Genomic DNA, 18950 nt, shown 5'->3' with positions numbered 1-18950 from the left:
TCGATCAAATAAATCAACATTTATAAGAACCCATGACATAGAGGAAAAATTCCTAACTCAATTGTGGATTTCTAACTTTATAAATTGGAGAATTAAGGAACTCCGTGGAGGAAAGGGCTCCATGGATGAAAACTATCATACTTTGATGCCAAAAGCTTGCAATCAATAAAATGAAACAAAATCCACTACAACATTTTAGGCTTTTAGCCTCCCCAGCAAACTGTGGCCAAAACTATCAAAAAGTGTTGCTTTTATCATAGGCCATACTTTTTGACTTTAGACAATTCTTTTGCAGGGTTGGACTAAAGAAGCATAACCTTTGACTTTAGGTTACGCTTTTAAGTGTTGTCTAATCTGCTACGCTTTAAAAGCATGGCCAATAAGGTACATTAGCCACTCTTTGCAATACTTCATATAGCTACACTTCAATTTCATACGACCACACTTTTTAAGAGTGACCTTTTCTTATTTACTGGCCACATTTTTGAAGTGTAGCATTTTATAGATTTGTACAACAATAGTTTAAAGTGTAGCATTTTCTAATGTACGTACGACAATTTATATAATTAATAAGCTACACAATGGACGTGCCTATGGCTACACTTTTAAAGTGAGGCAGTGTTGGCTATAAATTATTTATATGCCACAATTTCTTCTTGAGAAATTATTTTTGGGTATATTCACTGATCACATTATTCATAATTTATATATAATCTCAGCTTTTATTTAACTAATACAGTACATAATTCCAATGGACTGATTTGCAATAACGTCAAAAAATAATGCCTTGTACTACACATACATAAAAAACAATATTTTAAAGATGTGTAATTTCAATGAAATCCACAAAATCAAATGTATTCAAACTTAAGTATATACTTCAAAAACTCTTTGATCAGTATTGCCATTCAAATTCAATCACCCGCATTTCCCTACACATTAAAAAAGAAATTAAAAATTAGAGAGAATCCTTGTTAAACAAATTGAATGTAATCAGATTTCATGTTCATATGTAATAGATATCAGTGACAAAACATTAAAAAGAAACCATGTTCTAACAGAAAAATGTTAGAATCATCTGATGAACCATTGTAGAAACAAAGCCAGCGATGATAGAATCAATGCTCACAAGGAAGATCAAGCTAAAAAAATCAAAGACCAAAGAGTTGATAAGGATATGATGGATGAGTTGCAACCTGCCTCAAGAAGGAAGACAATCAAAACCAAACAACCTCAGAAATCACGCAACAACATGTTACTGGCAGCAACATGTAACTGGCAGCAACAAGGAAGGCAAAATGCAAGGTCATCTGATGAACCATTATAGAAACAAAGCCAATGATAATATAATCAATGCTCAAAAGGAAGAACAAGCTAAAAAAGTCAAAGACCAAAGAGTTGATAAGGATATGATGGATGGCATTCAACATGTATCGAGAAGGAAGACAATCAAAACCAAACAACCTCAGAAATCACGCAACAACATGTTACTGGCAGCAACATGTAACTGGCAGCAACAAGGAAGGCAAAATGCAAGGTCATCTGATGAACCATTATAGAAACAAAGCCAATGATAATATAATCAATGCTCAAAAGGAAGAACAAGCTAAAAAAGTCAAAGACCAAAGAGTTGATAAGGATATGATGGATGAGTTGCAACCTGCCTCAAGAAGGAAGACAATCAAAACCAAACAACCTCAGAAATCACGCAACAACATGTTACTGGCAGCAACATGTAACTGGCAGCAACAAGGAAGGCAAAATGCAAGGTCATCTGATGAACCATTATAGAAACAAAGCCAATGATAATATAATCAATGCTCAAAAGGAAGAACAAGCTAAAAAAATCAAAGACCAAAGAGTTGATAAGGATATGATGGATGGCATTCAACATGTATCGAGAAGGAAGACAATCAAAACCAAACAACCTCAGAAACCAGGCAGAAACATTTTACTGGCAGCAACAAGGAAAACAAAATGCAAGGTCATCTAATGAACCATTGTAGAAACAAAGCCAGCGATAATACAATCAGTTCTCAAAAGGAAGAACAACCTAAAAAAATCAAAGACCAAAGAGTTGATAAGGATATGATGGATGAGTTGCAACCTGCCTCAAGAAGGAAGACAATCAAAACCAAACAACCTCAGAAATCACGCAACAACATGTTACTGGCAGCAACATGTAACTGGCAGCAACAAGGAAGGCAAAATGCAAGGTCATCTGATGAACCATTATAGAAACAAAGCCAATGATAATATAATCAATGCTCAAAAGGAAGAACAAGCTAAAAAAGTCAAAGACCAAAGAGTTGATAAGGATATGATGGATGACTTTCAACCTATCTCTAGAAGAAAGACAATCAAAACCAAACAACCTCAAAAATCACGAAGCAACATGTAACTGGAAGCAACAAGGAAGGCAATACTGGTGTCTCCTTTTACAAAAGAAAATGAGTGAATCATCAGAAAATTGAGCACAAGTGTAACTGGCTCTATTTATGCATACACCTTAGTCTCATTAACTCAATCAACTTCGGGAAATAATTAGTCAACTTGCCTACTATCATAGAGGAAAAAAAGGACTTCCAAAGAAACAGAGAAGGTTGATTAGCCAATTATCACAGATTTACAATCCTATAATATAGTCTTCAAGACACTAATTAGCTAACATATTGTTCACAAAAATAAACATGTATTAAACTTGTTTTAACTCATAATAGAAAGACATTTAAGTTTCTTGTGAGTGTGAAACAGAAAATGCCTTTTGAAGAACTGAATCATGAGTTGACCTAGAAGAATGTGGAAGATTTTGGCCTCTTATAGCTTGTGCACTACTCGCATCATCAGGTTAAGCAAGGTTAGATCCGACACCCCTGGTATATCTTGAACATTCAATCCAGGGTTGTTTTACAGCAATTGACTAAATAAATGTCACATTTCTTCTCTCATTTCATTCATTTCTTCTTTTACAGAAGTGATTTCATTGGCATGCTTTTATTTTAGCTTGTTAGTTTCCTCATCTTTCTTTAAAGAAATTTTTATCACTGATCTACCATAGCACCTAAGTCGACCAGGCTGCTCCTTTCCAAACACTGCCCTAAACGCATCATTAGTTGTTTCCCCGAAATTTTGGCGATTCTGAAGTTCAACCTATTGAATAAAATTGACATCCATATTAAATATAAGTACTACTTTATGTCCACCTAAAATGAGTTTATGATTCATTAAGTTAACTTTAATTGACATCCCTTCCGAGCAAACTGTCCAGCGACTCAAGCATTTTAAAATAAAATTATCACCCTCTACCAACAAATCAATAGTCTTGTGATAGAGATCAAGAACTAAAAAGATCTAACAAATTTTCTTAGCAAATAATTCAGAGACATCGACGAAGAACTGATTTATCACTGCATGTGCATGACATTGGTAAAAGATGCAGCAAGTAATACATGGAGAAATAAACCAGCCTTTTTTCAAGGAAATTCATCAGACTGCATTTAACTTTGTGTTGGCAAAGGATAACAGGGAACTTTACTTCCAGTTAGCCAATAATTTTTTATGTGCCAATCCAATTCAGAAAGTGTCAACCACCAGATCCTTTATTGTGCAGTAGCAACTGACCTTTGGTGCATGTTCTTACTATTGTTAGACTGAACTGGGCTATGCCATTCACTGTTCGAGAAGCCTACGTGAGCTGCAATTCAAAGAAAGTTGATAAAAACACCAAAAAATAGCATCCTCTCACGAAAATAGTCCATCAACTTGTTCAAATATCCTAAATTTTGTAGCTCATGTTACTTTCCTTTACTTAATTATATAATTGGTGTCCATTCAGTAAACTAACAAATTTACACTGCTTAGGTAGAATGAATGCTAAAAATTTGTTCAAATTTCCATAAATTTTCACTTCATGATACTTACCTCTACCTAGTTGTCACTCCCCAAGCCTACACCCTGGGTGGGACTGGCACTCGAGAACCATTATTGGCCTCAAGCGGACCCTTGGCCTGGCTTAACTCTTAGCAGAAGACTTACCCATGATAAAATTCTTTAAAAAGTAAATTGAACTGCTCAATAGATAACTTAGAATGTATTAAATAACAGTCGACTTAGACAAGGTGGCAACTCAAAGTTCAACATAAACCAATAATAAGATAATGACAAATGAACTAACTAACTGTCTATGAAGCCTCTAATAACTGAGATGGATTTCGGGACAAGACCCCTCGATCATCCTAACAGCTAAAAACTACTAAACCAATATAAATAGGGATCCTCTAGAAAGCAAAGAGGCTCACCACAAGACTGTGAATGCTCAACTAGATCAATGAAGCGCTCGATGCTGATCCTAGTTACTAGTATCTACATCATAAAAATGATACAAGTCAAATGGTGCCAGTACATTAAATGTATGAGCATGCGAGGGGAACTCTAAAACAAGACATAAGCTTGAAAGGAACTGAAAGAACATACTTGGGCTCAACTCAACTCAACTTAATATAAAGAAAAACTTTTCAAACCTGGATAACAACTCTGTGTATTTAGAAATGTAATAGTAACTCTGAATGTATGCAAAGATACAATTTAAACTCTGAATGTATATAAAAATACAATTAACTCTGCGTATATAAGAATACAAAATACTGTTGTGGGAGTTTCTCTAATCGACAACCATCACTTAAGAGTTACTGTGATGATACAACGTTTTACCTCACGCTACTAGGGCCGTCCTATACCTTGCCATGGGTATAGAACCTGACTACTAAGTGGATCCACTATTCTATGCTAAAAAGCACTAAGGAATCATCTAAAAAGTATGACCCTTTTTTCTACCCATGGTGGCTACATGGTTTATGGGGGTTGGGAGTTGTCTGAACTCTCCCTCATATCGGTGCTCAATACTACTCCCAAAATATGATACTAGCTCTTATGTTTAAAAAACATAAACTCTGTGGTTTGAGATAATTACTCAAAAACTAGCCTGAAGGCTCTCTTGGAAATCAGTGTTTCCTCTCTTGCTTAATTGTGAAAGCATTTACTCTTTATTGAAAACTAGCTCAAAAGCGCTTTTGGAAATATCAATTTCCTTTCTTGTTTAAATGTGAAAACATTTTACTCTTTGGGAATACATAGTCCCGATATACTCTTTTGAAGAAATGAACTTCAATCTTTACTCTTTCTCAACTCAAAACTCAGGTCTTAAAACAAAGTTAAAACATTTGTAAAAGAGTTTTGGAAGACTCTATGAACTTCTCTTGACTTGGCTCTTAACTTTCCTTGAATTTAAATTTATGGATTCAAGGATTGTGATTTGTGATAGGAAAGATCTCATGATGTTTAGGAGTGTTTTTAGACAGTTAAACATGAGAAACAATCAAGAAACCACTATGTGAAAGCAAGTCCGTGACATGGAGATGCATTTATATATTTGGTCGCAAAATAAATTTTGAGGCAGAATGGTTCGTGACCACTCCGTGACACGGAGAACAATTTTGGGAAAAGGTGGGGCAGGTTCGCGACGCGGACGAGGGCACCAGAATTTCCCGACTATTTCCTTCTTCATTTTCTAACCCCAATTCACCTAAACTTGGTTCTTTTTCTCAAATTCTCTTTAGATTCAGATACCCATTATATGTACAAAAGAATCTAACTCAAAACAACTCTAACAATCGACCTTAAACTCTCAAGAACTCCTAAATCTCATCCCAAATTCAAGAACGAAAGCAATTCAAGAACACAACTCAAGAATATCAAAGTCTCAATCTTTTAGGATGAAAATCATACTGAAATAAACATGTTTGGCGCATGGTTGAACGAACCCAACTCTATGTGAACTCACATACCTTGTAGGATTGAATCCTTGGCGAAATCCGCACTCAATTCCTCAAGAAATCGATGAATCCTTGCTTTTTCTCCTCTTCTTTTCTCTTCTCTCAAAACCCTAACTCTTTTTTTATGAAGCTTAAACTGAACCAAATCAGTTTAGACCCCAACTTAAATACCAAAAACGAAATTAAGTAATTGGGTAGGGAAAAGACCATAATACCCTTCTAAAATCCAGTTTTGACTTTCCTTATCTAGACAGCCCAACTTCAAATGGGCATATATCTCTCATACGAACTCTAAACTGAGCAAACTCGGTGGAGTTGGAAATATAATTCAAAGATCGTTCCTACGGTATCTTGTAGTACACCTAAATCATCCTGAGCTAAGAGTTATGGTCGTTTGAAGTTGACCCAAAACTCATATATAACTTAACTTTGTCAAACTTTCCAAATTTGATTATTTCCAAAAACGGTTTCTTTCTAATTCCAATTCTTTCTAGTAGCGGAGTGTTACAATAGCTCCCCCTTGGGGACATTCATCCCCGAATGAGATTAATCTTAGCAGGCTAAGGGTGTAACATCTAACATCTAGCTCAAACACCCAACAAGGAAAATGTAAATATAACAAGCCAATTTAAAATAAATGCCAAGAAAAGGATTAGTACTTTAATTTGGAAATCCTACGGATTCGAAGAGATTTGGGTATCTCTTCTACATATCTTCCTCAGCTTCCCAAGTAGCTTCCTCAACAAATTGATTTCTCCAAAAAAGTTTGACTAATGCTACTTCCTTAGTCCTCAACTTGCGAACCTAGCGGTCTATAATCTGAATAGGAATCTCCTCATAAGACAAGTTGTCCTTAATACCAATATCATCAGTTGGTATGATCAATGAAGGATCGCATATACACTTTTTAAGCATAGAAATATGGAATACCGGATGAACCGCTGCTAACTCTTGTGGTAGCTCTAACTAATAAGATACGTTGCCGATATTCTATAAGGACCAATATACTGGGGATTAAGCTTCCCCTTCTTACCAAATCTCATAACACCCTTCATGGGTGAAACTTTAAAGTAAACCCAATCATCTACTTCAAACTCTAAGTCTCTTCTCCTAACATTTGTGTAGGATTTCTAACGACTCTACGCTATTTTCAACCTTTCTTGAATCACGATACATCTTTGTGGAACCTAGATGGATTAAATATCTGGAGCTATGAGCTTCCTCCATAATCCTTTCTTGAAGTTCATCCACCCTTGGTACACACAATCTACCTTGGTACACCCTGAGCCTATACCCTGGGCGGGACTGGCACTCGAGAACGATTGTTGGCCCCAAGCAGACCCTTGTCCTGGCTTAACTCTTAGCGAAAGACTTACTCATGATAAAATACTTTATAAAGTAAACTGAACTGCTCAATAGATAACTTAGAATGTATTAAATAACATTCGACTTAGCCAAGGTAGCAACTCAAAGTTCAACATAAGCCAATAATAATATAATAACAAATGAACTAACTATCTGTCTATAAAGCCTCTAATAACTGAGATGGATGTCGGGATAAGACCCCCCGATCATCCTAACAACTAAAAACTACTAATGCAATATAAATAGGGATCCTCCGGAAAGCAAGTAGGCTCACCACAAGACTCTGAATACTCAACTGGATCAATGAAGTGTTAGATGTTGATCCTAGTTAACTGTATTTGCATCATAAAAATGATGCAGGCCAAATGGCGTCAGTACATTGAATGTACGAGCATGCGAGGGGAATTCTAAAACAAGACATAAGCTTGAAAGAAACTTAATGAACATACATTGGCTCAACTTAACTCAACTTAACTCATTTCAATATAAAGCAACAAAATAAATGCAATATAAAGAAAAACTTTTAAAACCTAGATAAGAACTCTGTGTATTTAGAAATACAATAGTAACTATGAATGTATGCAAAGATACAATATAAACTCTGAAGGTATACAAAAATACAATAAACTTTGTGTATATAAGAATACAAAATACTGTTGTGGGAGTTTCTTTACCCGACAACCATCACTTAAGAGCTATTGTGATGATACAGTTTTTTGCCTCACGCTGCCAGGGCCGTCCTATACCTTGCCAAGGGTATAAACCTGACTACTAAGTGGATCCACTAGTCTATGCTAAAAGGCACTAAGGAATCATCTAAAAAGTATGACCCTTTTACTACCCATGGTGGCTACATGTTTTATGGGGGCTGGGAGTTGTCTGAACTCTCTCTTATATCGGTGCTCAATACTACTCCCAAAATATGATACTAGCTCTTATGTTTAAAAACATAACTTTGTGGTTTGAGATAATTACTCAAAAAGTAGCCCGAAGTCTCTCTTGGAAATCAGTGTTTCCTCTCTTGCTTAATTGTAAAAGCATTTACTCGTTACTGAAAACTAGCTCAAATGATCTTTTGGAAATCTCAGTTTCATTTCTTGTTTAAATGTGAAAAAACATTTTACTCTTTTGGAATACATAGTCCCGATATACTCTTTTGAAGAAATGAACTTCAATATTTACTCTTTACTCAACTCAAAACTCAGGTCTTAAAACAAAGTTAAAACATTTGTAAGTCTTTTGGAAGACTCTATGAACTTCTCTTGACTTGGCTCTTAACTTTCCTTAAATTTGAATTTATGAATACAAGGATTGTGATTTGTGATAGGAAAGGTCTCATGATGTTTAGGAGTGTTTTTAGATAGTTAAACATGAGAAACGATCAAGAAATCGTTGTCTGGAAGCAAGTCCCCGACGCGGAGATGCATTTAAATATTTGGTCGCGAAATTTTTTTTGAGGCAAAACGGTCTGTGACCAATCCGCGACACGAAGAAGAATTCTGGGAAAAGGTGGGGCAGGTTCACAACGTGGACTGGGGCACCAGATTTGCCTAACTTTTTCCTTCTTCATTTTCTAACCCCAATTTGCCTTAACTCAGTTCTTTTTATCAAATTCTCTTTAGATTCATATACCCAGTATATGTACACAAGAATCTAAATCATAACAACTTTAACAATTGACCTTAAACTCGCAAGAACTCCTCAATCTCATCCCAAATTCAAGAATGAAAGCAACTCAAGAATACAACTCAAGAACATCAAAGTCTCAATCTTTAAGGATGAAAATCATACTGAAATAAACATGTTTGGCGCGTGGGTGAACGAACCCAATGCTATGTGAACTCAAATACCTTGTAGGATTGAATCCTTGGTGAAATCCGCACTCAATTCCTCAAGAAATCGACGAATCCTTGCTTTTTCTCCTCTTCTCCTCTTCTTTTCTCTTCTCTCAAAACGGCTAACTCTTTTTGATGAAGCGTAAACTGAAACAAATCAGTGTAGACCCCAACTTAATTAACAAAAATGAAATTAAATAATTGGGTAGGGAAAAAACCATAATACCCTTCTATAATCTTGTTTTTACTTTCCTTATCTAGACATCACAACTTCAAATGGGCATATCTCCCTCATATGAACTCGAAACTGAGCAAACTCGGCGGCGTTGGAAAGATAATTCAAATATATTTCCTACTGTATGTTGTAGCATACCTAACTCATCCTGAGCTAGGAGTTGTGGTCATTTGAAGTTGACCCAAAATGCATATATAACTTAACTTTGTCAAACTTTCCAAATTTGATTATTTCCAAAACAGTTTCTTTCTAATTCCAAGTATTTCTAGTAGCGGGGTGGTACACTAACTAATTATTAATACCAAGTAATTTAAATTTACACAAGCATATACAAGAAAATTACTTTGTAACGTCTACTTATCTGTACGGTCTCTCCTTCTCCAAAAAGAAAAGAAGCCCTTATCTCTAAATTCCCTCTTGATTATTGCTTTAACTATATGAATCATACAGGTTTTAAGTATGAGAAAACCATGATATAGTGACAAATGCTATTCTCGAAAAGAGTTGGATGGACAATAAGCTGAAACAAATATTTTCAACATTAATTATGAACAATAAATAGAAACAAAATGTTCTTAACAATAACTTCATATATGAAAGCAAATTAAAAAGATTCATCCCAACGTATCGAGATAATCATCAGTATGAGCTTAGGAATGGTAAAATATGGGAGTGTGAGTAATGCAACATAGTGAGCGAACAGTTCTTCATCACGAGATTACAAATAAATTTATAGCAAACATGGGGATCTATAACTTACGAGGGGAAAAAGAGAGACATAAGGTCACTCGTTATCAAACTATAAAAGAAAAAGAAAAAATGAGGGACATAAGGTCACTACTAATACTAGACTGGAGTTGAAGCGGGTGGGGGTTAATTAGCTACACTTTTAACAGAACATTACCATACCATTCCTTGGACTGAGGACACTACTTTAAATAGACATAAGTCTTAAGAGAACTATTAGCGACATGGATAAGTGTTTAAAGCTAGACTGCTATAATGAAAGAGTAGAGAGGATGAAAATTATCAAACACAATGTTTTGGAGAGCGAGAAGCGAAAAAAAGAGACATGGGCTCGCTTCACCAAAGCGAGAAGCATGTAGCGAAGCGCATGCTTTTTTCAACTAAAGCGCTATTTAGTACAAAAACAAAAATATCAAATATGCATAGATAAATAACCAAGAACACAATATAAATAATATATTTAGCAAATCTTTCAATTCTTAAATAGAAATGTAAATATAATTTACTACCAGAAAAACAAAACAGTGAAAATAGAGACAAAAAACATTATAAAATAGAGGGAAAATTGTAGAATATGGACCAAAAACAGAGCATAACAGAGAAAGTTATACAAAGCAGAGAAAAAATTGCAAAACTGAAAGAAAAAAACAGAGAAGATTATATTGCAAATCAGAAAGAAAAAAATAGAACAAGGGAAACTGCAGACTGCAAGTTGAAAAAAAAATTGTAGCCAGAGAAACAGAAAAATAAAGAAGAGATGAAAAACTTAACTTGTAGTCACTTGAAAGAGTGTCACAGCAATAGACTAGTTACAGTAAACCTCGCTTAATGAGAAAAGCGAACTTTTTCTCGCTTTTACTGAAGTCTCACTTCTCACTTCTGGGACTGAAGCGCTCGCTCTTTTACCACAGCTTCGCTTCACTGCAAAAAAGTGATACAACTTCGCTTCGCCTTGCTTCTCGCTTTAAGCGAAAAAGCTCTCGCTTTTAATAACACTAATCAAACAAAGACACCACCCGGAATTACCAATTCATAGGTACTGACCTCACAATCATAGATGGCATGCAACATGATATGTACCCTTAGCTACTTCTAGATTAAGGAAAGCATATGTTCGGGCTTTCTTCCCACTTGTCCCCTGCATACTATATTGAGAATTAGGGTAATTGAGAAATATTAAATTGTAGCATATCTCGTCCTTCATTATTATACACTATAGTGTCTATCATCTTCCATGTGTCCTTACATAATAGTATAACTCATCCTCGGTTTGCTCTCCATATGATAGATCAAATATCACTTAAAATTTCCATAGCAAATAAGACTGGTTATTAAATATAAAATTCTAGACATAGGCTGTCAGAAGAGGAGGATAAGGAAACTAAGAGGAAGATCATATACAATGGCTTGGATCTTAAGAAACAAGAGTATAACTATAAGAGAAAAAGTAAGCAGAAACATCACATCCTACCTCTATTTTCAAGGTATAACAGCGTCGTACGCAAATCATCACATGTCATAGCAAGAGATACTAAAGCTTCACCTAGCAAGGACACTCCAATATATATAATATGTAATGTTTCCTTTCCTATTTTTCCTGTCTCACAAGTATTTTTGCAAGTGTACACATTTTTGACAACAATGTTAGACACTCTGGTACTGCTGTCCAGTTTTATAAAATTCTTTCGGCAAACCAAGAATCCATTATTACCAGACAATATTGCAATCATTTTTCTAGTCTTCGGTAAACAACGCCTACTATCTTAGTGACTTAGTCTTGATTGTTATGTTCTCCTTTTTTCTTACCGATAGAATCTCTTCTAGTCAATCTAAGAAGTTTGTAGCTTCAAAAACTAATAAAGGCGAAGCAACAAAAACATAATGCTTAAAAAAATTACATGAAACCTACATTATCATGGACGATTTTAGCCCTAATCAGCTTATCAGTCTAATAAAAAAGAAATTCTCATACTTATTTAGTGATGAATGCATTGGGCAAAGAATCAACTGATGTGGGTAATAGAACTACAAGCTAGACACCCAAAAATAAAATAAAAAATCGTATCAACAAACACAAGAATATCAAAATCCTAAAGCTAAATATGTAACCACACGCAAGCAATAAACCCAGATGCCATAAATTTTGACTTTTAAAGATAGAAATATTTACCTGATAAACTCTATTCCAAAAAAATCCTTTAAATGTGATGAAGCTTTAAGAAATCATCTTCTAAATTGAAGCATCTTGTTCTGTCATTGGTGAAAAATTAGAAAATCATCAGGAATTTTCGTATGTCAAAGATGAAGAATGAAATTTTGAAACCATTCTTTAATTTGCTTTGAGAAAAATCTGTACAGAAATACCTTTTAATTTTGAAACCACTCTTCAATTCTTCAATTTGCTCGGTGAAAAATTTCAGATTTGGAGCTAAGGCGTTCTTCTTCTTCAAGAAATTGGGATTTTTTTTCTAATTTGGGCAAAGCTTTACCTAAGAGTTGAAAGGCTATGTTTTATGACTTGAATTTTTTTTCCCAAATAAAAATTGGAGCAAGCTGACTTGAAAATGTTGGAGGAAATATATTATTTTAGTGAAAACTTTCAAGGCCAAACTTCTAATGTGTTATTTTTACAATTATAAAAATAGCACACTTTAAAGGTGTGGCCATATATGCAAATAGTTGTTGCCGATTATATCATAATGCTTTGTTGCCAATTATATCATAATTATATAACAACAGTTCTAAAGTGTAGCCTATATCATTAAAGAGTACCCTTTACAAAAGATGTCAATATTATCGAAGTGAAAAGTTAAAAACATTGGCTACGCTTTTAAAGTGTACCCAAAAATATTTTAGGCAACACTTTACAAGCGTTGTCTAGATTTAGTGTGGCCGTAAGCCGAAAATGTTGTAGTGATCATTTATTTATACATAAATTTTACAAGAAGAAGTGAAAGTAACCAATGTAAATTCTGGCTTGATAGGATCCCAAGAAAGTGGTACTAATAAAGATGGAGAGGAAATCTTGGTTCCACGATCATAGATATCGATTTTTCTGGGTGTGTAGTCAATCCATATATCTCTTTCATGCTTATTTCTTCTGGGTTTATGTCACCTGTTAATCTCCAATGGAATCCATGCAACAAGTTAGCCAAGGTTGTCCCCACAAGTTTGATCCCTAAGCTGTACCCAGGGCACCTCCTTCTTCCGGAACCAAATGGCAACATTGTGAAGTTTTTTCCCTTTATGTTAATGTCATTTTCTAAGAATCTTTCGGGAATAAACTCTTGTGGCCTATCCCAGTAATTAGGATTTCTTCCTAAGGACCATATGTTTACAAATGCCATTGTCCCTTTTGGTATGTCATAACCAACAACATTGCATTCTTCTATGGAGTAATGCGGAGGAATTAACGGAGTTAACGGATGCAGCCTAAATGTCTCTTTGATTATAGCTTCTATATAAGGTAGTTGGGATAAGTCCTCCTCTTCTACCCATCTTCCTTTACCTATTGTTCTATCAAGTTCTTCATTTGCCTTTTCTATCACATTCGGGTTCCTCACGAGTTCTTGAAATGCCCATTCAACTGTTGTTGCTGATGTATCCGTTCCACCGGCCAACAAATCCTGTACAATTTTAATACTAAAAATAAATTCATTCAAGTTTATATTAAAGAGTTTATATTCTGAAATTGAAAAAATAAACTCGATCCACCTATAGATAAGTATGCATTTTTACCTTCTTTTAAAATGGAAGGTCCGTTAACAGGCTCAATATTACAATTTACAATCTTAAATATATTAGTGGTTCCAATGTATTATAAGTATTTAATTAGTTTTTTGAAAAGAAAAATTGTCATCAATATTTTTTCTAATAAAAACGATAATAAAATGATAATAAAAATCACACTTTATAATAAAATATTATTATTATTATTATCAAATAATAGAACTTATTTAAATTGTCCTAATTAACACTACAATATCATATGATCCAATGGTTATTTTAACAGAATGCCAAACATACACATTCAAATTAAGAAGTTAATTTAAATTTAATGGTTTTTTTTACTCATCTAATGATAATAATTCAACAAACAATTTGAGTGAATTAATCTTATTTACTCATTTGTGTTCTACTTTTTCTTAACCACATTATCACTTTTCACATTAAATTATATCTTATTTCTTAAGATAATAAATATTATATTTGATTATTTATTTTTTATAAATATGAAAATAAATTAACACAAAAAATAGATAATCTTTTTATTTCACTTTATTTATTTGAAAATCAACGATGGATTATAAAAATTACAAATATAACTTAAAGTTGTATTTGAAATTTGAAAAACATTCAAAACTTTTTTAATACTTTAACTATATTTTTTTCTAAATTTTATCGTAAATTATTAATTTTTATAAAAATGGCTCCATTTTAATTATATATCATATTTTATTTTATTTTTAGTAAAAAACAATATTCAAATAATCAAATATTATTTGCAAAATCAATAACTTAACACAAATTCAACTTAATTTTTTTTTAAAAATAAATTGGATTTTTTTTTTTGTAATAGTATGTAGTAGTTCTTATATGAGATATAATCTATGACATTATACGATTATTTATTTTGATAGATGACTCCTTTAGTGCAATTTGGTTGTATGTCTCAGGTAAATTAGTCAAGTATTTTTTAGAAAATGAGGAATGTAGACCATATTTAAAAAGATATAATATATAAATATGTCTTTTAACTTGACCTCACTTAACATCTATGACATTTAACTTCGAGTGTGCACATCTTAGCATTTAAACTTATATAAAATTGAACAAGTAGACACACGTGTCCTACGAGACATAATTCACGTAGGACGCCACATAGAATGTTGCATAGGACATGAATTGTATCGCTGCGTAGGACGTCAAGTAGGACACATGTGTCTACTTGTTCAATTATATACAATTTTTTGTGTCTACAATGCACATCCAAAATTGGAAGACATTCATGTCAAATGAAACCAAGTTAAATGACATATTTTTGTATTATGCATTTTTGAAATATATTTATATTTTTTAATATAAAATTTGACCAAACACGACTTTAACTATACATTTTTTAATAAACAAAAACTATATTTTCATGACCGAACCACATTAAGAAAGGAAATAATTAAAAGGCCTCGAATTTAAATTTTAAATATGAGAAAAATCTCATTAAAAGTGATAAGTACATTCAAAATAAATATGAATTCAAATTAATAACACTCTAATAGGTATATACAAAATCAAATGAGAAATTAATTATTATTTTTAAAGAAAATATGTGGTCAAGAATGTATAGACTTTTGAAGTTAATCAAAAAATGGGGTCCATGTTTTAACTTTGCATTGATTTCTTTTACTTCTCCCAATGTGTTGTACACGTGTGACGATTGGAATCCACAACTTAATGGTGGATACATTGAGCATTACATGACTTTTGGCTGATTTTTCTGGAATATTCAATACTCTCAATGCACAATGTACACTTAAATTAAGCTTGAGATTTTATTAAATTGATAAACTGTCATTGGGCGTCCAGGGCTTCACATTTCTATCACTATATTTATATTTTTTAATATAAAATTTGACCAAACACGACTTTAACTATACATTTTCTTAATAAACAAAAACTATATTTTCATGACCGAACCACATTAAGAAAGGAAATAATTAAAAGGCCTCGAATTTAAATTTTAAATATGAGAAAAATCTCATTAAAAGTGATAAGTACATTCAAAAATAAATATGAATTCAAATTAATAACACTCTAATAGGTATATACAAAATCAAATGAGAAATTAATTATTATTTTTAAAGAAAATATGTGGTCAAGTATAGACTTTTGAAGTTAATCAAAAAATGGGATCCATGTTTTAACTTTGCATTGATTTCTTTTACTCCTCCCAATGTGTTGTACACGTGTGACGATTGGAATCCACAACGTAATGGTGGATACATTGAGCATTACATGACTTTTGGCTGATTTTTCTGGAATGTTCAATACTCTCAATGCACAATGTACACTTAAATTAAGCTTGGGATTTTATTAAATTGATAAAACTGTCATTGGTTGTCCAGGGCTTCACATTTCTCTCTCTCTATATATATATATATAATAGAAAAAGTACTAAAAATTGGTCAACCCCTTTATTGAATAGTATAAATTAATTAATTAATTAACTTTTGCACCATAAAAACTATTAATTATAGAAAAAGGATTAAAAATATCCCTCAATTATGTGAAAATGATCAAAAATGTCTTTAGTTAATAGTTTGATCTAAAAGTTCTTATGCTATCAAGAATTTTGTTTAAAAATTCCCTTATTATTATTTAATGTGTCAAAATTTTCATTTTCCTAATAAATATATTACTATTTCTTTTCTTCTTAAATACATTTTATTCCTAATAACAATATTACTTTTAAAAGATCATATTCTTGTTTTTTTTCCTTTTAAAATCACTTAGTAAATAAGTAGGAATAAATCAATTTTTCTTTCTTAATTTCATATTATCAATAAAAATAGAATAACTACATGTACCTTTTTAACCAATAATATATGACATATATATAAGATCATAATAACCCTATCATTAGTTTCATTTCGATAAACATAAAAAAAAATATCTAAACAATAGAAAATAGTTGTATTTCTAAATCTTTTTTGACTTGAAGTATGATAATAAACAAAATTATTATTCGTAATATTAGAATGTGTTTATGAAAAGAAAAGAAATAATATTTATTTAGAAAAAAAGAGCATCTTCAACTCATTAAGTAACAATAGAGACATGTTTTTACCAAACTATTGGCGACAAGACCATTTTTAGATCAAACTATTAGTTGAGAACATTTTTGTTCAATTTTGCATAATTCAAAAGCATTTTCATTAATGTAAAAGAAAACAAAAAATGGGAGAAAACTTACAAGGATTAATCCCATTAGGTTATCGGTGGTAATCTTAACTTCAAGATTAGGGTCATCTACTAGTTGCAACAAGACATCAACCATATCCTTTGGAGCAGAGTCCTCCTTTCCTTTAGCCTTGTGATCTTCGAGTACATACTTAAAAAATTCTCTCAACTTTTTATCCAAAGCCTTCATTCTTTTTATGTACCCTTGCAAGTCAAGCCAATTAAGCCAAGGTATCCAATCCCCAATATTAATCACCCCACCAAGGATAAACCATTCATCTAACATACCTTGCAAATTTTCAATTGATTCATCCCTATGGTACGTGCCACTCATAACCATCCTACTTATAATGCTAAGGGTAAATTCTGTCAAATGATGTCGGAGAAAAATTTTCTTTCCTGATAGAACATGAAGACGAGAAATGAGATTTCTCCTTTCCTCAACACGAATGTACTCAAACGATTCAAGCCTTTTAGGACTAAATATCTCGGTTTGGTAGATCTTTCTAGATTGACGCCAATGTGCACCATAAGGTGCCCATGACACGTCTGAGTAGTTAAAGCTAATATACTTACCAGCAGTCAATGCAGGACGAGAAGAAAAGATAGCATCATGTGTTTTTAGAATCTCTTTAGCCATTTCTGGAGATGATGCTATGAGAACAGGCTTGGAACCGAACTTTAGGAGCATTAAATCTCCATATTTTTGTGAAAGATTGTGCAAAGACTCATGTGGGAGTGAACCAATAAGGTTCAAATTGCCAATAATTGGCCATGGCCTCGGACCTGGTGGTACATTTCTTTTAGGGCATAGAATATCGTTCATAACTTTAGAAATAACAGCTAATGCTAGTAGCCATGCCAACGCTATAAATGCTGACGAAAAAGAAATCTCCATTATTGTACAATGGACTATTGTGTGCACTTGAATATATAGCTAGCTAGCAACTGCCGGCACAAAAATCTTCATTTATTTACTCCTCACTCACTCACTTCTTTCTTAGTTGTCATATAAGAAAAACTTCATTTGTTTGACCAATATATCCTTTGTTAATTCTTTAATATTTATCTTTATATGTGCCCAGAGGCGCGAAGCCAGAATTTCAAGACCAGAAGATTCTAAATTTTAAAATAGAGCAATGATCTTAACTTACAGTAACCACCATCAAACTTTTTACATTTTTACTATAATCTTCAATATTGTTATAAGTGAGGTTAAAATTATTAAATTCACCATTAATATTTTGATACCTAAAATAAATTTACTAGTTTCACTATCACCTTGAACCATCACTCCAAGTCTGCCACCAAAACTTAAAATTTTGAAAAGCAAACAACAATTATTTTAATATAATAAATTATCAATATGTGGGATAACTCTAAAATCAAAGATTAAAAATCAATTTTTGAATAGATAATCATACCGTGTAAAAGTAAACAAATAAGAAAAAAAATGAAAAGAGAAAGAAAGAGTACATACAGGAGCCCAGATTTTGGATGGTAGCAATCAAATCAATTATAAAAGTTAGATCCCTAACTTTTGAAAAGAAAATTGAGTTAAACTTTTCTAAATGTCTAAGTAGAAATCAATAGTCAGATATTGTTTTAGAGTACAACACAAATACTATTTTCCTATTTTTTACATTTACCAATTTTTTTAAAAAAAAATTATATTAAACCCACATATAATTTAGTTAATCCTTATTTTTCTAAAATTCGTTTTATATAATACCATGTATGAAATTATCCCAAAAATAGAGTTTCGAATCCACGACCAGGGGGCCGAGCATTTTCGTTGGGTGCACAGACACCATTGGGCCAATCATTTAACTTTGTTTGTGGGTTTGCTGGAAATGTATTTATAGATTTAATTTCATATTTTTATATAAATATAGAGTCTACGAAAAAGCTAGGAGGTTTGCCCGAACCCCCTTCCGATACAGTAGCTTCGCCCCTGTTAATGTGCCTCTTAATTCTAGA

General features: G+C 32.7%; 1 protein-coding gene and 1 long non-coding RNA gene across 7 annotated transcripts; both read right to left on the bottom strand.

Annotated features, from left to right (window-relative positions):
- Positions 1-743: 743 nt before the first annotated feature.
- Positions 744-12709, bottom strand: LOC107061168 (uncharacterized). Of its 6 annotated transcripts, none has more exons than XR_001473812.1 (6): positions 12378-12709; positions 12184-12263; positions 10785-11158; positions 9047-9178; positions 1197-3694; positions 744-932 (listed from the first exon to the last, which is right to left on the bottom strand). It is a non-coding gene; the product is annotated as an uncharacterized lncRNA (long non-coding RNA). The 6 variants fall into 6 exon arrangements; XR_001473816.1 differs by having other exon boundaries at positions 3622-3694; XR_001473817.1 differs by lacking the exon at positions 744-932 and having other exon boundaries at positions 940-3150; positions 3622-3694.
- Positions 12710-12844: 135 nt separating this feature from the next.
- LOC102605423 (cytochrome P450 71A1-like) lies at positions 12845-17985 on the bottom strand. The gene is made up of 2 exons (XM_006350283.2): positions 16984-17985; positions 12845-13639 (listed from the first exon to the last, which is right to left on the bottom strand). The coding sequence occupies exons 1-2, from the start codon at positions 17866-17868 to the stop codon at positions 13016-13018; spliced, it is 1509 nt and encodes a 502-aa protein (XP_006350345.1). The 5' UTR covers positions 17869-17985; the 3' UTR covers positions 12845-13015.
- Positions 17986-18950: the final 965 nt, after the last annotated feature.

This window comes from Solanum tuberosum, unplaced genomic scaffold (assembly GCF_000226075.1).
Source record: "Solanum tuberosum cultivar DM 1-3 516 R44 unplaced genomic scaffold, SolTub_3.0 scf00119, whole genome shotgun sequence".
Lineage (NCBI taxonomy): Eukaryota > Viridiplantae > Streptophyta > Magnoliopsida > Solanales > Solanaceae > Solanum > Solanum tuberosum.
This window is presented reverse-complemented; position numbering and strand designations above follow the sequence as displayed.